This window comes from Coturnix japonica, chromosome 3 (genome assembly GCF_001577835.2).
Source record: "Coturnix japonica isolate 7356 chromosome 3, Coturnix japonica 2.1, whole genome shotgun sequence".
Taxonomy (NCBI): Eukaryota; Metazoa; Chordata; class Aves; order Galliformes; family Phasianidae; genus Coturnix; species Coturnix japonica.
Window position 1 is genome coordinate 29003207 of NC_029518.1, and position 27424 is coordinate 29030630.

At 37.4% G+C, this 27424-nt stretch overlaps 2 protein-coding genes across 4 annotated transcripts in view; both read right to left on the minus strand.

Moving 5' to 3' along the window:
- Positions 1 to 46: 46 nt before the first annotated feature.
- On the minus strand, positions 47 to 21926 carry FEZ2 (fasciculation and elongation protein zeta 2). 2 transcript variants are annotated; one of them, XM_015857745.2, is made up of 9 exons: positions 21623 to 21926; positions 20304 to 20412; positions 17521 to 17637; positions 16129 to 16273; positions 13196 to 13464; positions 10065 to 10145; positions 6328 to 6403; positions 5157 to 5222; positions 47 to 1085 (listed from the first exon to the last, which is right to left on the minus strand). In XM_015857745.2, the coding sequence occupies exons 1-9, from the start codon at positions 21850 to 21852 to the stop codon at positions 1069 to 1071; spliced, it is 1110 nt and encodes a 369-aa protein (XP_015713231.1). In that variant the 5' UTR covers positions 21853 to 21926; the 3' UTR covers positions 47 to 1068. The 2 variants fall into 2 exon arrangements, with proteins under 2 accessions (XP_015713231.1, XP_015713232.1); XM_015857746.2 differs by lacking the exon at positions 10065 to 10145 and having other exon boundaries at positions 21623 to 21925.
- A 1563-nt stretch (positions 21927 to 23489) lies between these two features.
- The window catches only part of CRIM1 (cysteine rich transmembrane BMP regulator 1), a 158425-nt gene continuing 154490 nt past the window's right edge, over positions 23490 to 27424 (minus strand). For both annotated transcript variants that reach the window (XM_015857693.2, XM_015857694.2), the window contains one exon: positions 23490 to 26526. In XM_015857693.2, the coding sequence (XP_015713179.2) occupies positions 26350 to 26526 (177 nt within the window). In that variant the 3' untranslated portion in view covers positions 23490 to 26349. The remainder of the gene's footprint in view (positions 26527 to 27424) is intronic.

Here is a 27424-nt window from a genome sequence, read left to right on the forward strand (position 1 = left end):
TACTAGTACTCCTTATTTTCTAATGTAAATTTTAAGACTGGCAAAATGATTTGTGGCAAATATTTAATATGGAGATCACAGGGTATGTTTCTTTTACAGGATTTGCAAAATACATTCTCGTCTGTTTGAATGCAGATACATCATCACAGAGGAGACAGAGCATACAAGAAAGATCTGTAGTAAAGTTCAGAGATGCACACTGACCGAAGTCTCAATATAATACTAACTTGGAACCCAGGTGCAAGTTTTGTCCAAACTGTACACGTGTTTTTAAAAAGATATAGCCTTTCAAAATGTTTATATACTTAAGCATATTCATTAAGATCAAACACGTATTAAAACCAGTAAAATTATAGCAGCAATATGAGAGAATATGTGAGCCACATGAAGGTTAACCATTCAAATAAAAACAGCAATTAAATATGAAAAATTACACTACTCTGATGTTTATGTTAGATAACAAAGATAAGTAACGCACCAATTACATATGCCAAACCATTAAAGAATAAGGACTTGTTCACTTTGTGAACAATACTGTTGTGTAGCTCAAAGTTAATGTTTAAAAGAACTGTTGAAAGCAAACGTCCACCAGCACAGTCCCGGAGTGCTTCCTGAAGAACTCATCTGAACCGTTCTGTCGGGTCTGTACAATGACAATTTTTACATTTTGGCTATAGGAACTAAGGATGTTTTAAATACGGATTCCTTACAATTAGGCTTATGTTATTTACACTATTCAAAGTTTACTTTTCCTTCCCACAACAAAATGTGCAGGAGGATTTACATGCTATACAATGTAAAAAGAGACTTTAAAAAGCCAGAACAGTGCGAGTAAAACTGTACAGTGTTTGTTCCCTGCTCCAGTTCATTGCACTAATAGGTTAAAATGGATGAGTTGTCATGCCCAGAAGACTTAATGTAGGATCAGAAAATCCACGCACACACAAAGGAGGTAAATGGGCACTGGTTTAGGTATAGTACCAAATGGAAGAAAATACTGTGAGTTATTTCCATGGAAAGCTTCTCATCATAGGAAGGAACACGGTTAATTCTGAAAGGCAGCCCTCTTCATGTAGGACACAGAACTGTAAGAGACCACAAAGATATCTGAATAAACATCAGTGAAGTCAGTCAGTATAAAAACGTATCATTTACACTAGAAGTAATTAAATCTTGAATTCTACCCTATCGGTAACACAGCAAAATCTAGAAATCACTTGAAACTCGCAATTAAGATAACATCTCCTCAAAAGAAGATTAAATAACACAACCTACCATCTTAAACTAACATCATCCAGAAATGAGTTAACTAAAGGTCATGTCTTAAACAGTGCTCTATGTGGTGCTATATTAGAGAACAGAATGCTAAGTAAAAGGTGACACATGCAATTATGTATTAAAATATGCATTGAAAATTTGGGATTCTAATTCTACTTTCTAAATCTGGTGTGTGTACTTGAATCACAGACAGTGGGAAGACAAGACATGCCCTTCACATGTTTCTCATTCCTGTTTCACGTACAAGACAAACCTCGGAGCAATCCAGCTTTCAAACCAATGCTAGCACAACACAAAAGCAAATAGAGAAGTCAGCTGTAACAATCAAACAAAAATTTCAAAGACAAGTAGATGAATAGTCTTGTTATGTTAAATGCATATTTTATTAGTAGAATAAGGGTTAAGATCTCACTTCATTAATAAAAAATGTTCTGTTGTTTCTTTAGCCTTTACCAGATGCCTAAAAGATCAGATAACTAGTTGGAAAACAAGCTGCAAGATGAAAATTATTTCTACTTTTATGGTATCTACATACAGAAAAAAGCCCAAGAGAAATTAACACTATATATATTTCACCTACTTTACTTGGTGATAATATATTCGGTGTGTAACTGTTTAGCACTATATTTTTTATGTCACAATCACTGTTTAAGAACCATTGGACAAGAGCACAGAGCTTAGCAACACGTTTTAAAACAGCTTACTGTCATGATACATCTAAGCCATTTGTTTCATCTATATGTACATACATACATACATGCATACTCAGGCCTAGCAACTATGCTGTAAAAATGTCAAAATTATTTACACTTCACGTTTATACTGGAATTGAGGAAGAAAGCCAGTCTTTCAGTGAATGATGTATTCAAATTGCATGCTTTACTACTAGTAATATATTCTATCCAACTGAAATTAAATCTCCACATTTTGTAAATAAAATAAATAAATAAATATAAATAAATTCAGTAAATCTGAAATAACATCAAATGTGATACCAGACAAACTATTCCTAAAAATGTTGATTCTACCTATACGAAATGTATTGATTTGCTTCTTAACTATCTGAATTAAGAAACGTTAGCTTCCTGCAGACTTCTATAACTATTTCTCCTTACCTCCATAACTGTAAAACTGGCTAACTCCAGTTCCCACCAAACCTTCCTCATCTATTACTTTCAATTTGCTGTGAACTCCTCCCTAGCAGGTTACCCCCATGGTGTTTGTTCTTGCCATCATGCATAAGAAGGAATAATGCATGAAGACAACATAAAGTGATGATTTCTCTGAGATTTCTCCCGACAGCATTTCAGATGACACTTTTACATAAGTTATGGAAAAAACAGCATAGGAATCATCCATGGTAACACAGGTCAGTAGAAGATCTAGTCATACAACTCTCCTTCAAGTTCTAGACCTACGCTCCAGCTCATGACTGAACTGCTTTGCCAAAAGAAAGCTACTCAATCATCATTAAAAGAATATATCAAGTATTAGATGATACATATGGTGGGGCTGGTGGTGTCTTCCTACATGATTCAAATTTAGTCTTTCACAAGCTTTACAATTAATTTTGGCATTTTGTTCAAGATATTTAAAATAGTGACGTTTCTACCAAACACTATAAAGTTCACAGAAGACACAAACTTATTTCACTTTCTTTTTGTTTCTATCAGAACAGAAGCAGCAGGATTTGCTTTAAAATGAACACTTTACGGCTCGGTCTTAGAGTTCTATTTACCTTCCAGGCTTACGACCCTTTTTGTTCCAATTTAGTAGACCAATAATACTATGGAAATCATTAGCATCGCTTTTCACTGATATTTTTTCTTCAGCTCTTGGTTCTAAACAATTCGAGCAAACCTTGAGTGGTAGGTGACAATATCTACATTACAATGTAATGCTGGCATATGAGCTGTAAATATTTAGCACAATCTAAATATACCAATGTGAAATTCAGCTTGGGCTACAGTGACAGATTAAAACTCCATGCTGATTAGATTGAATATTGTGCAAGCAGATCCACAGAAGAGTAAGAAAGCCTTAGTTCATGGTTTCTTAGTTCAGAAACCACAATATCTGAGGGGAAATATCTCTTAGTTTCGGTATGAGTGAGGCGAGAGAAAGATTATCCTTTAAACTCCCATAATTAGTCTTTTAAAATAGGAGGCACAATGCTTCCCTGAAAGTATACGAAGAACTGTTTGATCCAACACATCTAATGCAAGCAGGATATTTTTGTAATTGTTGTAACTAGCTGGTAGAACAACCCTGATGGCTTTGGAGTCACGAACGTGTAGAAAAGAGGTAGGAGGGAACCTCAAAGATTCTTAGATCACCCTGTCATATGTTCAGCTAATCTGTTTTTCTGAGTTCTCTGCAGAAGTTTCCTGCTTCCCTCAGTAGCCAGGATTCTCCTTCTCAGCATCCAAGTAACCTAAAAACTTTTCTCAATAGTTCTGTCTAAAAATAAGGGGAGAAACCGTAAAAAACACTATCCGTTCAGTTTCTACCAGGTGTAATATAATGGAAAGCAAACAGCTTTAATTACTGACAACAGTTCATCACCTTGGATCAAAAATTCTGCTTCATAAAAATAAAGTTTAGTGCCATCACCATTAAAAAACCCCTTCATCTTAAGCTTAAGTGGCTCTCAGCTCATAATATATCTATCTAACACAAGAACATAATCTATCTATCTAACACAAGAAAGATTTTCAGAAAGGGTAAGCAAACAGTGGAGCAATCAAAGGAATCAACTGAAGGAAGCTTTGCACTCTTATTGTATGTGGTAGTTCTACAATGCTACACAAAAATCAGAAATGAGCCTCTTTCAACAGACATCTATTGAAGCTTCTAGAATGCTGTGTGGTTCTCATCAGTTTTTCTGAAGCAACAGTATTCAGAACTCTATGACATGAGTGGTTAGAATCTGCATAGTAAATACATATACCTTAAAAACAACAACTAAAAAAGCCAAACCCCAAAACACAGTAGTAGTCAAATGACTATATTTGATAGATAAATAAATAAATAAATGTTAAGACTTGGAAAACTTGATGCCAGAAGGAAAGAAAAAACTTTGAAGCATAAAAATGTGAAGCTGAACAGCTGAATATAATCCACATTTGAGTGACAAATAAAATGGCAGCCATCATTCCTCTAGTATACCTGCTTGTTCTGATCTTGGGAGTTTGATTGATGTTTAAACATGAAAGAAGTGAGAACAACATATATTGCAAGACTTAAGCAATAACGTAAGTGTTTTTAAGATGTGGGCAAAAACAAAGTCAAAGAAGTGTTTAGAAGCAATTTAACAACCTGGAAACTACCTGGAACAACTCCTTAAAGTTAAAGCTAGCAGTGATTTTCAAAGTCTGCCATTCTCCTAATAAAAATCAATGCATAAGACTGGAAAATAGATTATTAGTACTCAAACTTCAAGTTAAAGATGAAGCTACAATGTAAAGTAAATGTAAAATAAGTAATAGAGATTAAAAGGTAACACATTTTTAAACCAAGTTATAAGCACTTCATTTTGCAAATACTAAGTAGTTTGAATTCTGATTCTGAAAACTTAGTAACAAATGAGCTACACCCATTTTACTTTCTAACCCAGGCTGCTCTGCTCTCACTGATGTCATTCAGCCATGTGAATATACATGTGTACTTCACTACATTGTGTTATCCCCCCCAAAACAGTCGTGTTGTATTACAAACTATATGCTCGCAAGCCCCTGAATGAATGAAAGACTTCTGCAATAAAAGGCTAACATAACTCATAGTGCTGCACTACTCCTTTCAAATACAGCTTTTATATTCAGCATGTTAATATAAAATAATTTAAAAAAAATGTTTTCTTTGCTAGGAAATGTACTCACCCTTTAAAATATAGTCTGTTAACAAGCTTGGCACTTTCTCGCTATCCTCTTTCATGGCATGAAGGACTGAAGCGTGGAAACAAAACAAAACAAATAAGTAATTCAGATATTTAGACAACATTAATTGAAAAAAAACCCAGCAAAGATATTCCTTCTATTCATGGGGATATGACATATTACTAGCAAGAAGACCCTTAACTGGAGTACAAGAAGAAACACAAGGGACATGTAGTACCTTCACCCTTCACTTGTATAATTCTCAATGTACTCCACAGTAGGCAGATGAAAGAGATTCATTTTACACAGCTAATTATTTACAGTAAGATGTAACCAATAATGACAACAAAAAATAAAATATATTAAAAAAATAAATAAATCACAGAATCATTAAGGTTGGAAAAGACTGCTAAAATCATCTTGTCCAACCACCAGTAAAACCCCACCATGCCTAAACCATTCCATGATTCTATCAAATGCATCAAGGCATTTTACCGTCTACTATCAAACTGTTCCTATAAATCTAAAAACAAACAAAAAAAAAGGCCATTGATTCCCTGAGATTTGCTGCTTCATTTAATTACCCTAATAATTAGTATTTTATTTTTGAATAAACAACCTTAATTATCATGCAAATTGGAGTGTAACATAAAGGACTTTGAACTTAGTAATTTCAAAGATCTGGCCTAAGAAAATAAGGAAGAAAAACACTGTCAAAACTCAGGTTTAATTTACATGCCATAATTACTAAAATTTATTAACAACAACAATTAATCTTATTTGTTTCTGTATTCATTTCAATTTCTGTAAGTCATTACAGTAACATCAGCAAGGCACAGTAAATTTGAACAAAAGGAGGTATTTCAGGTACTAAAAGGTAGCAGAGACAGAGATACATTCTGGATTATTCCATGACATACAGTATTGCTTTAAGACCCCAATCATGGAAACAATACGAAAACCTTTGTTTTCTGATGCAAGAGTTTTAGGCAGTAGCTAGAAAATGAATAGTCTGCAAGGACTCAGAAAACCTCAGAAGAGGAGGTCAAAACACATCACATAAATTATAGAGTGAGACAGAAATAGACAACCATGTATGTATGATTCATTGGTTTGAGCAACCACTTCCATTCACAGAGGACAGGATGAGCTGGGAAAACACCTTTATACTTACTTTTGGTTAACGTCTGAAGATCTTCAACAGATGGAGGTCCATTTTTCTTCTCGTAAGGAATGACGGTTGTTAAATACTGTCAAATAAAGAACAGAGTTACTTGGCAACCTTTTAACGCTATGTATGTTACCCAGATTCTTTTTGTGAACACTGTAGCTATTAAAATTGTTAGCCCGAAATAACAGCTTTTCAAAAAATCGTATTTTGCAAATGATTATGATTCTACTCCTCACACCTAATATCTATTATTACTGAAACTAAACTATTTCTTTTTCCAAATTACGTAAACATCTCTTTAAAACTCATGCAGCAGAATACTAACAAACAAACAAGGCAACAACAAATGGAAGTCGTAAATAGTCTGGCATTCTTTCTCAGACCCTAAGCTTGGCAGTAGTAAAATCTAAAATCTCTCCTCTTTCCAGATGTCAAGAACAAGTCCTTCATATATTTTAAGTACTTCTTAAAGCAAAAGCTAGAAAAGCCATCTCACTCTCTGGTCTCAAACAATAAAATACAGATAAGCCATCTTCAAATGGGCTCCTTCAAATGTAACATAAGTGAAACTTCTATCAAAAATCAGAAAGTAACCATTTCATAATATAAAAAAATATACATTTCCAGACAAAACAATTTTTATTTATGTTTCCTTCAAATCATTTGTGAACTGACATTACTCAGCCTTTAAAGGACTGCAGAACACATCTGATGCAGGCTGTGAAAAGGCACATGAAATAAGATGTTCAGGTTTGTACAAATGTGCTAACAAGTATTTAGAAAATTTGGCCATATGTTATGTTAGAAACATTTTTTTGCTTTATTTATGTCCTTGTATGGGATGTATTGACACCTCACTAAAACCTTGAGCAAAGATGGGGTGCTTTACTCCCTACCTATTATTTCAGCATTTTCCTCACATCCACTTAGCACAGCAGAGGAAAGCATGTGGTGCTTCCAAGGAAACCATCCACGAGTCAATTTTCAGTTTCTTCCCCAGCAGATGTATCACAAAGATTTACATCATTCCCAAAATCAAGAAAATCAATAGCTAGATACAAGGCTCTTAAATCTACATATGTCAGAGACAAAAGTAGATCTATTAACTCAGAAATCAGATCTCAGGCTCTGCTTTCCAGCCCTCAGAACATTCAAGTGGCATTCTACCCTTTACCAACCCACACATTAAATTACTGAGATACATTTAATGACCAAATACACGTTCCCTGTTTTCCTTGCCCCATAATATCTACCTACTGATTTCCCTTTACAATGAAACAGACAAAACCAATAACCATGTAATTGTTTTCTTACTTTCCAAAAATCACCTCATTTTTCTCATCACCACTTTACTGTTAACAGTGAGTCCCTACTAAAACTCATTCTCTGAATTACTCTGTGAAGAATACATTACGAAAACACTTTGAGTATAACTTAATGACATGCCCAAGCATTAAATCCACTGTGACCTGTACATTTTTGACACACATTTGACAATATGATAAGCAGCAATCCCCATTGTAATTTGTAGTCACACAAAGTGTTTGATGTGTATAATAACTGAAATGAAAATATCTTGCAATTCCTTCTGGAGATAAGATCACAGAAAGAACTGACAGCATTTTGATGCTTTTCGTGCTGTGGTTGGCACTGTATTTTCCCAGCTGCATTATCTGATGGGAACTGGTAGTTCCCACTGGAAACTTCTCTTTAAATTCTACCATCAGTGAAGACACTTGAAAATTCTAAGTCGTGTTTACTCATGTCTCAAAGACGAAAAAAGGACTACAGTTTTTGAAAGGAAAGTACCTACCTAGCTTTCAGAGTAGCACTATCCTGAAAATAGCGAAGGTGGCAAACACGATTGAAATTAATGACTGACAGGAGTTTAGAAAGAACTGAACAAACAGGTCAGAAACTTTATGCTGTGATTGAATGGGTATGAGCCTCAAACTCTTAAGGCATTCAAAAAATTTTGTCTGCTCCTGCATTATTCATTTATTTATAATACAACCCCAGGGAGTTACATAACTCTTTTCAGCCACACAAAAATACCTGAACTTAAGTTTATAAGCACAACATGCTCTGGAAAAAAAAAAAAAGAAAAAAAAAAGACTCAAATGTTCTGAAAGAAGCACTAAGCAAAATTAGATTAAACTCAAGTATCACTGGGTATATGATGATACTTATTCTGCTTTCTAACTTGCTGCAGTAAGAAAAACACATCAGTGTCTTAACAGAATGGCCAGAGTTGGGTGAACTGACAAAGCAAAAGTCAGCAAAGCAAGCAAGTGAAGAACACAATAGGACTGACACTGTAAGAAAAGTTTTATAACATTACCTAGGAGGCATTTACAGAAAAAATTCCTATCAGCTAACAGACTTTAAACAAATGCCATAGAAAATGGTCTTCTGGGACTACTTTAGAAAGAGGGAGTATCACACCTTCCTTTCTCCCTTCTTTCTCATTTTAAGCTTCTTATTTTCCACAATTAGCTTTAGAATACAAGAGAGGAAAACAAAATATATCCCAGCTAACAAGAAATACTATTAGATACGTCAGGAGAAAAGTACAATCATCGTAAAGAACAGCATTAATAAATTAATGGGAAAAAAATTACTGGAAGTTATTCAATTAGTGATATTACAGATAAACAACTAAGCAACTTATGATTAGAATCAAGAAGAAAAGATGTGTTTTTATAAACGTACACATAGAAAATAAGCCTGAGCTGCCCGTTCATATATTTGAAACGGCTCAAAACAGCAGTAGTTAGTATTGTCTGGTAAAGACAGCAGCAACAACAACAGAACAAACAGCACAGATGTAACTGTAACTGAAGAGAGTTGAGATAATGTGAGGCAATACAAATTCTATTGGGTTAAGTCTAGCCACGTGCTCAAAATTCACAAAGCAAGTGACAAATAGCTGAATCTATGCTTTCATTAACACATAGACACATACCTTGCTTGAGAAAGAGGATAAACCCATGATTTATAACCTCATGATAATACTACAGTTCTGAAACAAACAGTGAAGTATTATTTTGGAATAAGATATAAAAATCTTGTTTCTCAGGTGTATATAACATCTCCAGGGATGCCTACTGTAGCTGGGCTGTGTATAAGTTTCAACAGTTAAACAGTCAACAAAAAGACACAAACATGCCTTTCCCTTTTGTGTTACCTCAGTAATCTGTATTGTACGTATTCCACTAATTTTTACATCATGCAGGTTTTCAGTGGTAAAAGGACATACAATACAGTTCATTCATCTTGCAGATGCTACTCAGTTTTAAAGATATACCAGTTCTGACCACGGAAAGAAAAAGAAATTCCATTGTAGTCATCCCCCAAGTCCTTTGATGCTGAAAGCTAAACTGGAATGTCAAATCCAGTATATGTTCTTCTGTTGGACATTCGATTTGCACAGACATGCAACATACCCAAAGCAGATATTATGTCAAATCAGACTTTTAGTCTGGGGTAAGAAATAAGAGCTATTATTTCAGTGCATCAGGGTATTGAGCCCTGACTGTCTCATCCCATTGAAGAAAGGAGAAACGGTAGGCTTGATCGGAGTCCTGAGGCAGACAAAGACCACAGATATCAACATTTTTGTTCTGTTTTTTCTTTTTTTGTCTTGGCATATATATTCAACTAATGGCAATTTTCAAGAACTCAGCTCCTACCAAAGGTTCAGACAAAGAATGAGGAAAAGAGAAAGGATAACCCAGCACCTGTTTCTCTCCACCCGAGTTTCCAAACGTGTGGCGGAAGCCATTCTGAATGACATTTGAGATCCCTTCCATGCTGAAGCGCTAAAGGTAGTGAAAACATGGCAGAGAAAAAAAATGGACAGAGAAAAGTTCAGAAGGCTAGCATTGATCAGCATTTATCACAACAGAAAGACAAATGACAAAGACAAGCTCTGAGACGTATTTCAGCACATTTCTATTTCTTTCATTCATCCACTATGTTTTCATTAATAAAAAGCAACCTGACAGTATCAGCTGAGCAGTATATCCACATAAAATTTAGTTAAACAAGATCCTTCACACTTCAGATCCAAAATTTGTACTTTTATTTTGAGACTTATATTTTAAGGTTTGCTGTTTGCTGTTTCACGTCTAAACGTACAAAACACTTGAAGTTTAGTTCACAGTACAAATCTTTAAAGCTTATGTTTGAGCAGTACATCTCTAGAGACATGAGACACTGGTGATATCAGTTTTACAGATTTTAAGTATCTATAAGAAATATTTTTCAGAGGCAGTCATTTTAATTCCAACCTCTTCAAAACATTTTATGCTTCCTTTGCCACTCCTGAAGCAACAATAAGCTATTATCTGTACTTCACCCCTCCCACCCCCTGGCTTATTTTTTTTGTCAGATAAAATAAGCACAATTGGTTAATAAAGCATTCATGTTAATTTCAAGCTCCATTACATGGAAACCAAGTGAGGAAAAAATAATATATAATCCAACTGCTGTTTTCCTCACACATATTGTAATCCTTTTTGCTTGCAGGAAAAGATGATTAAAAAAAGAAACTGGAAGAATTTAGACATTCAGGATTAAATATAAAACTCAGCAATTGGCAAGAACATAAAAAGAAGAAACTGCTAAGCTGCAGCAGAGGGCAAGGAGTACAATGTGCACACCTGAGCACACTTATGTAAATGTATATATTTATGGGAAGAGGAGAAAAATGTGCTGGAATACTGGATTCATTTGCTTTCCAAAGCGCAAAAGGGTCAGTAAATAAAGACGCAGATGTTACCAAAGCCATCTCGAGTCTTTTAAGATATCCTGCTTCAAGGAAATAGTATCTTCATGACTTGAGTATTTTTCATTACTCTTGCTACGTCCTTGTGAAATAAGCGTTGGAAGTATAAGAAAATGACTTACCCAAAGTCTGTATCAACGACAAAGAATTACAACCTTTGTTCAAATTCAAATGACGTATCTATAGAAGAACCAATTTTCCCAGAATATGAAAACGTAATCCTATTTCCTGTTAAATCCTATTAAAGTTTTGTATTTAAATGAGACTTCAGTGTAGTTTTAGCTAATAGGTAATTAACTGTTTTAATAAAAGCTCACTCTTTACAAAGTAATCCAAATATACTACTTAGATACAAACTCTTTGCTCTTCCTTGACAAAAAGAAAAGGATGTCAAAGGAAGAAACTTGCACCTTTGCTTCTGACTGAAGGTTCCCAAATCTGTATAGATAGTGGAAGTTGTTTTCAAAGGAACCACATATACTAAGACTACAGTCTATCTGCAAGATAATCAGTTCAATTCATCTGAGGAAGCAATCTGATAAGTACATCTTGAAGCAACCAAACCTGAGAATACTTTATAACAGAATCAAATACTTTGGTTCTTGAAAGCATTATTCAAGCCTCTAAGCTAGAAAATAATCAGAATAGGCAATGAATCACCCGAGTCAAGTTTCAAAACCAAGTAATCAGGTTGTTTTTTCTTCCTAGTTAGAATACCACTTTGTCTGTGACTGAAAGCCAAAAAGGAGTATATATCAACTCTTTGATTTGCTGTCTCAAAGGAATAAAAATTCCACACTGTTTTCCATACATCCACTTTCTCAGAGTTCCGTTAAAACTTAGCTATACATACAAGGAATGGTTTTTAATCTGGATTGGTAAAGACTTCCAAATTTATATAAAATGCTTTTAGTATAAACAGCAAAGATTAGCACAATTCCATGTAAAGATGCATGTGTATCAGTTAACTTCTATGATTTAATATACATTGCCTAGATCTTAACACAAGGCTTAGCAAATTTGTCCACAGTTTTTTTACTTGTGGAAAGGGAAAACCAGAGACCAAATTAGACCTACTGGTCAAACACCAGCCAAGAAATCAGAACTGCTTTCTGTCAGGACCCACCTTTTGGACAAGATGAACAGCTACTATGTTTGGATCATATCACAATCATCCCATTCCCATAAGTTTATAAGATAGATTTTGAAGAATTAATATCTCATGAGAAAAGTTTATTCATTTATGTTTGAAAAATAAACTTCTGAAGCAAAACTGAAGCATTCTTTTCGGGGCTTAGCCAGACCCACAATGCATCAAGCACATTTTCTGTACCCTATAAGAGAAGCTTAGGAATTCTAATAATGACCCATTTCAAATTACACCGGATAGATCAGACAAAATTACACTGACAGGATAATGACCTAACTTCTCTCACTGTCTACCTCTTCTTTTTTTAAAAGTCAGTTTGAAAGACATTTTTCCTCCTCTGTTGCTATCTCCTGCAAAGAAGAAACCAACTTATTTCCTCCCTGTACAGCTGCATTAAATATTAGCCTTACCTCAATCTATTATTGGAGTTAACAACTTCGACAAAGGTTTCAGAGACTCAGGGTAAGATTTACTTTTCTCTAGCCCCAGGTCAACGTGATTAATAAATACCTGAACAGCTCCATCAATAATACTGGATTTCCTATAAGACTAATTGCAGTAAACATACTGAAATTCACACTGTAAAACCAAATGAAACAGATGGATGAGCTTGCCTAATCTGATAATAGAACACACAGCACTACATCAAAAGACAGCATTACTGGCAAGAAAGGTATTCTGATTCCAGGCAGATGTGCACACATCTTATTCTCAAAAAGAAACGTAGAAGAGCAAAATGTTTTATCAAAAGGTTATATCAATGCATGGAAAAAAGATTAAAAAAATAAATAGGAAGTATCTGGGAGTCTTGTTTGTGAATAAAGGCATGAAAGATGTGCCAGTTATCTTGGTCTAATCAAGGACTATTACTTTTCCATAGGGAAGGATGAAACATATTTTGAGTTTAACAACAGTGATAAATATACTCTTACTGTTCCAGGCATATGACCTCTTTCTTGCTTCCCATTCTGAGGACTACCATTTTTCAGCTTCTTTTTCTTCTTTGCTGTTTCTTTGTGCTCTCTCTGTTTATTTTGTACTTCGATGAGGACAGAAATGAAGCTGTTTTTCACTTCCTTCTCAAACTCCAACTCATCTCGCAGTGCCAACTGCTGTACCAGCTCCTCAGAATAATCCTTAATAGCAGTCTCAATTTCTTCTAGCAGTTCATTTAACTCAGCAACAGACAATCTTTTTACTCCTGTAAATAGTTAAGAGAAAAAGCAATCTGTCACGATTCTGAGCATGAGAACATGTGTAGGGTGACATGAAAACAATTCTCTGACTTTTTTCAAAACAACAAAATACATTCTAAAACTAAGCAGAACAAATCAATATTCATAGGGGAATAAGTTCCTCATAGAGTAAACTAGATTAGTAATAAGTGAATTTTAAACTTTCTGCTTAGTTCTGAGAAATCTTATATAATCCACTAACACAAGGGGAGTGCTATAGTTAAGGAAGCCGAAGTGACCACTAGACCTGGAATATTGACACCTCTGTTAACCATCTCTTTCCTCTTGCACCCACTCTTGAGAAGACTCTTCTTACAAAGCAGTCAACACTTCAGCACTGCTGGAATCCTTGGATTTTTCACTTCCAAGTTTCTTTGCCCAGGAATGGTAATCAAAAGTATTGCCTGAAACAAAAGCCTAGAACTAAAACTATCCAATAGGCTTGTTTCCAAGCAAAAATCAGTCCTGCTAGTTTTGAAAAAGCATGAGCCTAAATTGGTCAAACCTACACAAGAAGCCTTTAAAAATAACAGTTCAGAAATTAAACCAACCCTCCAGATGTACATTTTAGAAGTACTACTGCTACAGACAGTGAATTATGACCACGGAGGATCTCTTGAGGCTCACTTCAGCTCAACGTGAGAAAGCTTTTTGAAGACTGCTTTCCATTTCAGAACTCAAAACAACATCTTGATTGCTTAAACTAGTAATTCCTGGATGCAATGTCAAAGAGCATCACTTCCACCGGCATTTGAAAAACAAGCAGTTCTGATTACAACAAAGAGTACAATCCATTTAAAGACATTGCATATGTGTTTGTAATTAATTGGTTATGTTCCATTAGTCTAGTAAACTGTTAGACAGGAGACTACTCATGGGCAAGTGCTGAAAAATACAGATAAATTCACAAACTACAATACAGCACAGCTCTCAGAAGCATCAAAAGGTAGTGAAACATGATTTTCTCTCTTAAATTAGAGCAGGGAAAATTGATTGATTCAGGAAAGCTCCCTCTCACTTACCAAAGAAGATGCAATTAAACCTCTTAGGGCAATGAGCCTCAGTTTTTTCAGAGTAGCTTAGGTCTTAAACTCTGCTAGAAGACTGTAGCAGTACAGTATGAGCACAGTACAGAATGGCAAAGGCTATAAGTTCCAAGTAGATTGAACTGAACAATTCAACACATTCCCCATCCAAGAAGAGAGCTTTGATTTCTTGCTTATAGTCCTGAAGATTAACACCTCTGACTTATCCTACAGAAGACAGACTAAGCTTCCAGGAAAAACCCGCAACCAGTAAAATTCAACAAATTCAGAGAGATGCTGACAGAACTCAGAAGCAGCTTTGCATATGAATAAAAGGCAGCAAGAGCTTTCTATAGAACAGTGGCATGAAAGATGTGAAATCTGGTTCTGAGGAACTGGCAAAAGAAAGTTAAGTTATCCGATGAAAGAAATTCAAGGAGTTATTTGGTCAAGGTTGATTTTTAATCCATAAAGAGAAGATGCAGCAGAAAAGATGCAACAAAGAAGATGATATTTATTTTCCTTTTCCCAAGGCAAAGCAAAACAAATATGGTATGAAATACAAAGCAAGCTTGATTAGCTCCAAACCTAAGGACATATGGAACTGTCAGAAGAGCAGGAAGCCCTGCTGAGCAGGATATGCTATGCTTTCACATTCCTGAAATTTATGTGTTAAGACAGCTACAAGTCCAACCATGAAAATGGAATCTCCTCCATAAATCTCAACTGTAGCAGAAGCTGTAAGGCATGCCACAAAAGGTCAGCTGGTTTTCTGAATCATCTGCAGAATTTATACTGCTGATCCAGATGAAGAGGAAGCAAACAGCAAACTCCTATCACTTTCAAGTACAGATTTGACAAACTAGCAAATTAATCACATTTCCATCATGAAATTGATTAATTACAGCTTTATGTTTACAAGCAAATCAAAATGTTTTGCTTAAACTACACATGTAATCTCTCCTTTTATATGAAAAGTGCAAATAATTTCCTTTGAACAGTAAAAGAAGAAGTATTTTTCCTCTTAAGGTTTTTTGAAAGGGAATGGAAGAGGTGGAAAGGGTTGCAGTCCTCAGGTAAGAAAAACCATGGTTTCCTTACTCCCATGTTACCATGTATCAAGATTAGTTGCAATGACTGAAACAGTATTCAAGAAACACAGTTTCTTATTCTACTGTATAGCTTTCAAGAGCTTTAGCTAATCTCCTTGAACAGGAGCAGTAAAACAGCCAAAGAAAGCAACTCACTTCAGAATATATAATTTAATAAATAAAAATAATAGGCATCCTATTATCTATGAAAGGACTTCATTACAGTGAATCAAGCTCCAACACATAAATTCTATACAGTTTCATTTTCATTCTAAGTTAGGGAAGCTGACCAAGAAACATCTTCTAATTACATTCTAAATATATTCCCTCATTTTTGTTAGAAATCCAATATTTTCAAAACATCCTTGGATGCATATATTTCATCAGAGTCGCTATAAATGAAGTACGTGACAAGCTTACCTACTGAAGTATTTCCAACAAGCCTACTGAAATGAGACTTTATCATTTTCAGTAACTATTTCTTAGAACAAAATACTAAATAAATACCACTTACTCTCCTCGTAGCTGTTGTTTGTACTGGATCTCTTGAGTGTTTGAATTTCCTGGGAAAGTATGGAGAGACGATCGGACTGAGTAGGTGTTTCATCATCTTCAGGATCAGGAGATTCCTGCATCATTTCTTCTATTTCTTCTATCACCTTCAAAAAAGACAATACTTATGAAACACTCACTGCAGGAAGAGACACAGGTGCAATTTGAAGCAAATCTATTCAGGGATTCTATCCTAAGTGAAACTCAAAATGAGACTGGGTTCATGAGAATGAATAAAATCATACTGACGCTTCCTCCCCATCCTCACACTTTGAGAATAAGTGCTTCTTTTCAAGGTACCTTACTCTGGTAGCTGTGTGGTAATCTTGATACAAGCAGTGTGTTGAAACCACACAGCTATTCTACATAAAGGTACACAAAGCTCTGTTTAAGAGAAGTGAAGTGTATGCTGGAATATCTTTCTGGAGGATTCAGTCGAAGGAAAACAAAACAGCAACAAAATCAATGAGCTTTTTTTATACTCTCAAATTTCACCACACTTCTCTAAGCAAAACTCTCATGTACTTTTATGGATGCCACTTCTGGAGAAAATTCAGCACATATGGAACAAAGATGACATTTTAAAACACCACCCAAAATAATCTGCTGTAAATGGAATCCTGTGTTCTCAGCTCTTTTAAGTCTGAATGTTTTTCTCCATATCTCTGCTAACACGGCAAACCCTACCTGCTAATCCAGCACTGGGATCAAAATGGAAGATCCCCACAACACAATTAGCAGAAAAAAAATAGCACTACCAATTCTTCAGAGCCTTCTCAACCACAACCCTTGCTACTGTATTACCCCGAATATATACTGCGTTACATTTGCTTACTGAAGTGGGATAGACATTGACTTTACTCAAACAGTAATTCTGAATAGAGCGTAAATCCACGGATTCAAAAAAGAAGCATTTAGATACCACAGTTTAAATCCCTATTAACAGAACTGTTAATTTGCTCCCATACAGGCAAAAACTTCAGAGAATTCTCACTAATCACAAAACCACACACAGACATGAATGTTGTAAAACTACAAATATTACAGTAATCTTAATATATTGAAAATGTTTTGGCTTCTTAACCCATATATTTAATTTAGTAGCATTTCTAACTTATTCAAAACAAGAAGGGTAAAAAGACTATTATATCGACCTCATCTGAAGCACTGGAATACCTTCTCAAACCTGAATGATATGATAACATCTCACACATTACTATGACTAAAAAAAACCCAACAAGAACCAAAGCCAATCAAGAAAGCTAGCTCCTGTAAACAGCAAGGAAGAAGAATACAACTTAATTACAGGTGAAAAGAAAATACTACAATGTCACTACTGTGCTGAAAAGCGTACCTGTTCTGCTGTGAACAGCGGTTCATCATTGATGCAGGAAACAATGATGGAATGCATATCCAGCTGTTCTCTTAGCTCTTCGTCATCTGACAGGTCAAGGTTTAAGTTATCATTTACCTAGAAAGCATGAAAATTGAACACACATACACAAATAAAAATACATATACAGAAATGTATAAAAAATTCACAAAAGGGGAACTAATATTGACTTTCACAATTGAAACAGTTTCCTTGCTCATAATACTGGTATCAATGCTTTTCGCTGTCATGCACACAAAAACCGAAGCATCTTAACCACTCAAATAGTTAAGAGAGGCGCTGCTCTTGAAAGACGAAGAACTCAGCATTTAAAGACCACATACACAACGTCACGTAGATATCTGTAGGGTAAGCCATCAGCCCAGTGCAGACATTTAAAACATGCAGTTGTCTTAAAAGAAGACTGATGTTATTCAGCACGGAGTGGAAACCTTCATATACTAAATAACACTGCACATCTGTGGCTTTATGTGCTTTTAAAGTTTTGGTTTTTCACATAATGAAAGCAACATGAAAAGTTGTTTTAAAAATAGAACGTTTCCTTAAGTCCCCTCATTCATCAGTCACACACATTCTCATACTCTGACATATTAAAGCTTATTTACCAAGTTGCTTCTTTTTCTGCATTTTGGCTATTATCACTTTCCAGCCAAAACAACCCAGAATAGCTAAAATCATCTGAAAACACACAATTTGTATTTCTTCAGACATCAGAAGGAAGGCAGGTGTCCTCTTTTTTCCAGAATCAAGACTAACCATGCAATGACAGGCCTCCACTTGGAACATCTGCTCACCCACTACACAGACACATCTCAGTTATGACATTTGTTCACGTCTGCAGTCCTGAAACAGTCAACATCTACGAGATGGTGAGCAAGAATAACAGCACATCCAGAAGGAGGTCAGCTCCCCCTTCCTGACATCCCCAGAAACAACATTTTGAGAGATTCACTGAATATATTCTGATGGTTAGGCTAATAAGCCACTTAAAACAGCCCAAAACACAGCCGACACTGACACGCTATACTGCATGCCCATTTCTGTCCTCACACTTCCACTCCTCCTTGCACTAGCAACCGAGGCTTTTGCACCTACCGAGCAGATCAATTCCAGCAACAGCATGTCTAAAAGTAATCTAACAATAATATAGCAAAAGCAATTACGCAATGCTGTTCCTTGCACTACTGCACAACACTTCCTCCCAGCTTCTCCTTTTGCTGTCAGAGCTACATAAAAGTATTCAGAGATCTACGATGCCGAAGCAACAAAGATTTGACGAAGCAATCTCATTCACCTTACGTTTTTTTCTCCTAAAAGAGGAATACCTCAAATGCAAATCCAGTAGCACATTACTAGCTCCAAATGCATCAAGGAAGCATTGCTTAGCTGTTAGCATTCATTGTAAGAAAGTTAAAACAAGCTACTAGCTGGTCCATATGTGCTGTCACATATCCAGAAGTACTGCTGAAACAGAGAAGTAGGAAATGAAATGGTGCTGAATGCCTCCAAACAGATGGGCTTCAGACATCCAAAGGCATGCCAGGTGGAGTGGAAGCTGAAAAAACCTGAGCTATGTTTAATTCATAAGCTAATTTCTTTTCTACTTCCAGCATACCTAAGATTCTTTAGAATCCAGCAACACAGCTTCATATTTATGTAGTTCCTTCATAGTTTCCGTGCAAAAATTCCACTAAATATTTGTATATTGTAACTGCTTACTTATTAAGAAATCAGCCTTCCAGTCTACAGTTCCAGTCACATAACACAAACACAGCACAGGGAACTGCGACTGTTTTTAACTTTAAATGTAAGGATTTAATTACTCTAAAACCACTTAGAAAGTTTGAGTATGCAACTAATAAAAACCAGAATATATATAAGCCAAAATCAAGAGATAATCATCAGACTCCAGAGAAAGACAAAGAAGCTCTGCAGGGAAAGATGGTGAAGTGTTGCTTTTTTTTCCCCCGCTATCCTTTTCACCAGAACAATCACTGCTCTTGTCAGCATAAAAAGTAGCTACAGATTCCTTAATGGATGGCAGAAATCAAAGCATTAATCTATTCTCGGGTTACACACTGAGATATTTTTACAACGTAATCCAACTTCACCATGCTTAAACAACTCGTTCCCTCAGAAGACCTGAGAGATGAGAATTCTTCCTAGCTTTCTTCCTCAAGTGTTTTAATCCACTTGTAAGAAGCTCAGAGGACAACCTCTTCCATAAACCTCTTCCTTCCCTAGGAAACTATTCATCTGTTAAATAAGAAAGCCAAAACAGAACTAAGTCGCGCTTCTGTTCTCCTCGTTCAATTTTCCCATTAAAGAATCACTTCAGTCTCCAAACGAATGCAGAATGAGATCAACTTTTTAAAAGTCTGTATGAGATTTACTAAATCAGAATACCCCTTTTCTTCTCCCTTTACTAAAACGAAATAGAGAGGAAAAAGCGCTTCAGATAAAATCATTTTCACTGTACAGCTGTCTACCCCGCTGTGGTCTCTAAGCAGCACTGGCCTCTAAAGGCCTCCATTTAAGCCCACGTCACTCCAACACAAGTAGAAGCAAACATACATCAACAATTGTTTTCCTCATGTCTGATATCCGACAGCCTCATGTGTAACATCAAGCAAAATATTTTAATCTATTTAGTAGTGACAGTCCTTTATACAAATGCAAATTGCTTTATCTCCCTGCTGAGTGTAAGAGATTCAAAAAGGGTATTTCTGCAAATTGGAACTTACCCCTTTTTCCGAAAGGTTCAGAGTTGGCAAGTGCAAAGCTCTGGTGTGGGAAGATTTCCAATCAACTGGCATTACATTACCATAGTTATCAGTCAAAGCATTCCAAATCCTGGAGAAAGGAAAAGAGGAATTAAAACATACACCAGAACACGGCGTACCTGTAATGGGAATATCTTTCTACAAGCGAGCATCCATTTTCCTCCCCAAATATTCACCTGCAATTTACTGACAATACTGTTATTACGCTCTGAAGTCAAGAAGCCAAGTTTTTAAATAAACATCAATTATTTCTCATTTTAAATCCAAAATTTAGGCAGAGCAGTAAAGCAAGGTGAAAAAAGAGACAGCCTTGTTGCTAATTACATAACTCCACTCAAAGTCTTCCTGGCAAGTGGGCAAGGCTTTCCCTATTGAAACTTGAGCTCAGCTAGAAATTCTTTTCCTACAGTTGTTCTTGCCTTCCTTGCCTCCTGCAGTTTAAAGTCAAGAAGTAGCAGAGGCTGACAGCAGCGTCTGAGCCAAACCTCTATTTTTACAGCTTGCTTTAGCTTTCATAACGCTGTTTTTTTTCCCCGTTTATCACAGAATAACAAAGTCACAATCATTCTGCTTTATCCAGCAGTACTCTCGCTGACCTCAGCTCACCACTCTACACCTCGTCTTAATCATTTCTACATACAAGGGGCTTGCACACTCTGGTTCAGCAGTTCAGATCTTGGACTGCCCGGAAGCACTGCGGTGTGGGTGCGTGTCAGGAGCAGTTGCCCAGCCAGGCTCAGAGGGCAGGCAGAACCTCAGCACTGAGCAATGCTTCTGACTGACTCACCGATGACCTCGCTGCTGGTACCGGATAGCCCGGCATCTACTAAGGGCCTTTTTTTTCCCTTCTCTTCACATAGGACATTCAGCCGAGCTAACTCAAAGTAAAAGAAACACCGCAGTGTTTCTAACCAAGTAACCTGAGAGTGAAAACTACCACAAGGTATAACGTTTAAAATGAAGTTAAAAGCAGGAAGGCACCACAGGCCTGTAACGCTATGCTGCTGAGGGGAGAAAGCAACGACCACGGCATCAAAACTCGGCGATGCCGTTCCCCATCTGCTTCCCACACGCGTAATTCCAAACGAGCGTTCGGGCAGAAGCCAGACCAAGCCGGGACCCGGCCAAAGCGGGGTGCAGCGCTAGGCCCGTACCCGCAGGCCCAGCCGTGCAGCACAGCGGGGCACCGCGCTCCCCGCCGTTCCGGACCGGGTCGAACCGGGCCTCCCCACCCGGCCGGAACGCCGCCCCGCTCCCGTTCTCCCCAGGCCTGCACTCACTCGTCGTCCTGCAACGCGCTCTGCTCCGTGAGGGGCCGCAGCGGAACGCGGCTCTCGCCGCAACCGGCAGCGCGGGCCGGGGGGGGCTCGAAGCAGAGGGACAACTTCGCCCCCAGATCCCAACCGCCTTTGTCGCTTCGGGCGGCTTCGGGAGCGCTCCCCGCCGACGGCTGAAAGCCCGAAAAGTCTTGCCAGTCCCCCGGGTCTCGCTGCGAGGCCGCCGCCGCCATCGCCGCAGCTGGAGACGCCGGGCTGCGCGCCCCCGGCCACGGCTCAGGGCGCTGCGCGCTCCCGGCGGCTCCGCGGGGTTGGGGGGGGCGGGAGGCGGGGCGGGTGACGGGCGGGCGGAGCGCGGAGCTGTCGGCCGCCGTGGGCGGGGCGGTCGGTCCGGCACCGCCGAGACGGAAACTGCGGGTGGCGGAGCTGTGGGGAGCTATGGGGAGCTGCTGGGACGGTTCCTGGCCATGCTCGGTTCGAGGCGCACACGGCACCTGCCCTGGAGTGGCGGCTCCCTGAGATGCCCTCATCGTCGCTTAGATGCGGTGGAAGCAGAGGAGCTTTAAAGGAGTTCTGTCAACACAGTTGAATGGAAGTGACAGCCGCGGGCCTGAGGCTGTAGGAGTCACAGATAACCCGAGCTAGAAGGATCATCGAGTCCAACCCAAGGCTCCACCCGAAGTTCAAAACCTATGTCTGAGTTGCCTAAGCAATATTCTGTTCTACATAGGCAACCTTTTCTGATACCAATAGTACTGCAAAGGAGGCCAGGACTGCTTCGAGTGTTCAAACGTGGATGCACCATCATATTATACGTTAGCATACAGTTATTTCTTGTTCTATGCAGATGAAAAAGCAAGATCTTTCACAGGCAGCCTTTAAAGATACTGCTCTAGAGGACAGTCCTCCATAGACAGGAAGGAGCATAAATGTTGGATCAGGCAAATATGCAGATGAATGATCCAAGGAATGGAACACCTCCCCTATAAGGATGGGCTGAGAGAGCTGGAGCTGTTCTGCCTGGAGAAGGCTCTGGGGAGACCTGAGAGCAGCCTTTCAGTATCTGAAGGGGTGTTATAAGGACAAAGGGGACGGCCTCTTTATCCAGGTCTTTTGTGACTGGACAAGGAGAGGTAGTTTGAACTGAAAGAGGGCAGTGTTAAGTTGGACATAAAGAATTTTTTTACAGTAAGGGTAAAAGCCAGTTTGGATGGAGCCCCAGGCAGCCTGATCTAGTATTAGAAGTCGGTGGCCTTGCCTGTGGCAGGGGGGGTTGGAGTTTGGTGATCCTTGAGTTTCCTTTCTTCTCAAGCCATTCAATGATTCTATGATTTTTAGGGGGGTGAGGCACTGACACAGGCTGCCCAGAGAGATGGCTGCCCTGTCCCTGGAGACATCCAAGGTCAGGCTGGATGGGGCTCTGAGCACCTTGATGAAGCTTTAGATGTCCTTGTTCACAGCAGGCAGTTAAACTAGATGGCCTTAAAGGGTCCCTTCCACCTCTAACAATTCTATGAAGTACTTGAAGGGTCAGCAACCCTTCTACAGGACCTTGTGTTGCAGTCCAGCGTGATTGACTGTGGGAGATACGGTTGGACCAGATGGAGTCAACATCAGAAACAGAGCTTTATTTTTGACTGCACTTCAATGAAACTATCTGGAATGCCGCAAATCCCTTCAGTGTGGAAATCCTTTAGTGTAGAACCCAGAGCTCTCAGTAACTGCAAACAGTTCTTTACCCATAGTATTTTCCCAGCTGTTCTGACCGAAGACATTAAATGACTTGTCGCAACATAAAGATAGAAGCGAACGCCTCAAGGCCTACTGTGTGGAAGCAGTAAATACGAACGTTTCAGGAAACAGACATCAGTAGGTTTAAAACTTTTTTTTTCTTTTTATTGTGCTGCCAAGAGCCAAATTACAAGAAACCGCCTTACAGTTAAAAAAGTAAACAAGCAATCTGCTGAACCGCAGTGCACTCCGAGTGCCACATATGCATCTATTCTTCAGAAAAATTATATCTGCATTTCTCTTACAAGAGCACAACAGGAACCAAAGTAAAAGAGTGTAATGGATACAGCACATAGGATAAATCATATCTTTAAAATAATAATAATAAAATAATAATAATAAAAAAAAACATTTTACACCATGTCCTATATCCTGCTAATATTTTCAGAATATGGCCTTGATTGTAAAACAAAAGCAAGCATTTACAATTTCTGGATAAAGACTGCTTACTCTTATGCAAGGAATGGATGTCTTGTCTTGACAACATCTTCGTAGCGACTGGACAGAAACGTCTCTGTTTCAATATCAGATTGAGTACAAAACACTGGGGAGACCACATTTTTTCTTATTGGTGGTTGGAAATGGAAGTTACACAAGCAGAAAAAATGTTGACCCTTTAATGATACACCTATTTTTTGCTTTGATGCAAACAGCTAGAACACCTTTTTGATATTCGAAAACAAACAAAAAAAAAATGTTAATCTTCAGATTAATAAATTAGGTCATTATAATAATAAATTAGGTTTTTTTTTTTTTTTTTCTTTTCAGTTTTTAAAGTTCAGCAACCTCTGACCAAGTATTTACAACAATACTTGAGAGTTCCTTTACAAAAAATACATTTTCTTTTCACATTAAGCATACTGGGTATCTGTGTCTCTTATGACAAGCATTTGTAAAAGAAAAAAAGGCAATGCACAAATGGGTAATTAGTATAAAAGTGCCAAGACCTGTTTGGAAAGTTAACATTGTATTATACAGCCAGAGTTATAAATGAGGCAAGCTACAACAAACTTCCAGCTTAATGTGGACAATATTCCAGTAGTTGTTTCAAACAATTGTTTGAAAAAACAAAACAAAACAAAAGAAATAAAAGAAAGAAAAAAAACCAACAACAACAGAAAATCCAGGAGCTGATGGTGTTATTTATGGAGCTGATTAGTGCTGCATGTATATTGTCATCAGTGTCTCTAGCCAACGCATTCATTAAGAAGCCTTTTTAAGGCTAAGCAGGAAAAGAAAAATAAGAAACACCCTGAAATGTAGCAAGTAGCAAGAGCAACGCTTACTGCTATAATCGTGCACGTACTGTACACACGCAAACACAAGAGTGCACACACACACACACACACGCACACACAAACACTTTCAAATCAAATCAAACTGTAGGTAGGATGAGATGCTCTTTTCTCGTCTTTTCTAAACTCACAAGTGATTAAGCACTGATATGGAATGCCTGTTTATCTGTTTCTGCGCTGGGTAAAATCTCTCTCAGATAAAAATACATTCAACAAGAAAAAAAAATAGAAAAAATATATACTGTATACATAGTATTTTATATATACAGTATATATACGTATAGTGTACATACACATGCATGTATATATACATACGTATACCTACATGCATTTGTATATACATATATATACACAAACATACAAATACTTTTTGTTGTTTTTAGCATAATTATATTTACATAAATATTCCTATAATGCTAAAGTTTAAAGAAGCATGATCTCCTTTTTTTTTCTTTTTTTTTTTCTGAGCTTCAAAAAAGGTGCTTGAGTAATATACAATTAAAATTAAGCAGCTTCCTAGCATGGAAGTAGTTTCTAAATCTGCATACCAGTAAATAAGAACATCAACAGGAAAAAAACCAAAACCAAACAACAACCTTAAAACAGTCTCTCTTTTTTTTTTTTTTACTCTCTTTTAAGCAAGAGCTTTGTCCGACAAAAATAATATTTTTCCTTCTCCTGTATGAACAACCAGAGATTGATATCAAATAACAAAACGAAACCACAACAGACAAACAAACAAACAAAAGCCCCTGGAACTGCATGGTGTTCTTGACTTTTCCTTCCTTCCTTCAATACTGCTGTCAAAAGATCCAGTGCTCATTTCAGGAATTACTTAGGCCTCAGTCATATGCTAACTCTGCCAAAGTCTGGCTAATCTAGCCAGTCAGCTTTGAAGAAAACAAAAATAAAACAAAAAAAACTCAACCAAAAAGCAGCACAAGGTATAATTTTGTACATCCTTAATAAACCCACCCTTTATTTTCTGCTATAACCTTTTCCTTGCTATTTCATTAACTACCGCAGCTTCTCAACATATAGAAAAATATTTGCAGCTACACCACACCTGTGATGTGACAAATTCTGTTCTATGAGTATATTATTGTAGCAACAGCTGGAAAGAAAATGTCAGACCTTTTTATTTTATTTTTCTTTCTTTTTTTTTTTTAACCTGGGGATAGGATTTGCTGCAACAGATGCAATTTCAGAACAACAAGAAAAGCCACTGTCCTGTTGCTTGGTGGTATTTATTCATTTTCTTTTCCAACCAAGCATGACCAGCTTTTCTTCTCCGAAACTTCCTTTAGCCTCATTGCCTACCCCTAGCCCCTGATTCCCCCTCCCCAAAAACCTCTATAGCTATGTTACAAGCAAATACACCTTAACAAGTTTTAAAACTTTGGTTCTAAGAAAACACTTGGTCAGTTATCTCAAGGAAAAGTGGGAATGCATTTTCTGGCACATTGCAGGAGTCAGAGCTCATCCCAGTAAGGTCTTAGAGCTGTACATGTAGTCACAAACCCAATACAATCCACTAAGCAAGTGCACAATTCTAGCTTTATTTCAATAGCAGACTTAGTCTCTCTCCCTCTCTCTCTCTCTCTCTCTCTCTCATTCTTAAATCCTTGGTAAGGGTGCAATTCTTCAAACTGTTTGATAGAAATTATCTGCCTGTAGGTTGTTCTGTTTCTGCATGCTGTAAAATCCGCTGTATCTTGAATCCGGGTCTGCAATTCTTAGCATCCTCTGAGAACTGTCCACCTGGACCATAGTACCTTTCTTGCAGTCCACATACACCAGCTGATTGTTTAGGCAAGATGGCTGTTAAGACAGAAAGAGAACGCTGAATCAGTTATTATTTCTTTTGTATTCAGCCCACAGCTTGCAGATGTTTGTGGTACAAACCCATAAACACAAAGGGAAATCAAATTGACAGTGAAACAGTTTGGACTCTTGCACAGCATGGTAAAGGTTTATGCCAAGCACAATAACAAACCAACAGCCCCTTACAAATCACTATTTTTTATCTTCTCAGTAAAGTTCTGGTATTCTCTTTTTCCCAGTTAAAGTGTTACCTATTCGTCTCCCACTATGCAGGGACTTAAACTTGTTGCCTCAGAGGTGCAGGAGGTTGTTTCCAAGACTTTAATAGCCTCTTTATAGCTGATCATTTTCAAGAACGTTTTGTTCTTAGTGACAATACCACTAGGATAATGGGAGAGATTTCTTTTATTTTTATTTTTATTTAAGCAATTGAAGTTGATCGTCTCCTCCATTAAATGTGAGATTCTGTTACCTTAAGGAGCAATTCTATGGAAACCAGTTGACTCACAGGTAAGAAAAGAGTTTACAACAAAACAAGGAATAAAAACACAAAATAAGGCCACATTTTACAATATTAATGTGTAATTTTACGTGACAAAAAGGAGCAGGAACAGCGGGAGACAAGATCTCCCATTTATTTCCTAGACGAAATTTGAGAGGGTATAGCAGAAGTGCAAAATCTCTCAGAGAATTGTGGAAAACCCTGTCCTTCCTGACAAAGAAAGAAGCAGTATGTTTTCTTCAACAGTGCACCCATCTTCTACTGGATCTGATGTATCATTGTCCTTTAAAGACCACTTCTTCTAAGGCACGTCAATAAAATTAGCTAATCCTATATACTATTATGTATAGTACCTATGTGTCCATTTTTAGATTAACATCAAATGTATGCATT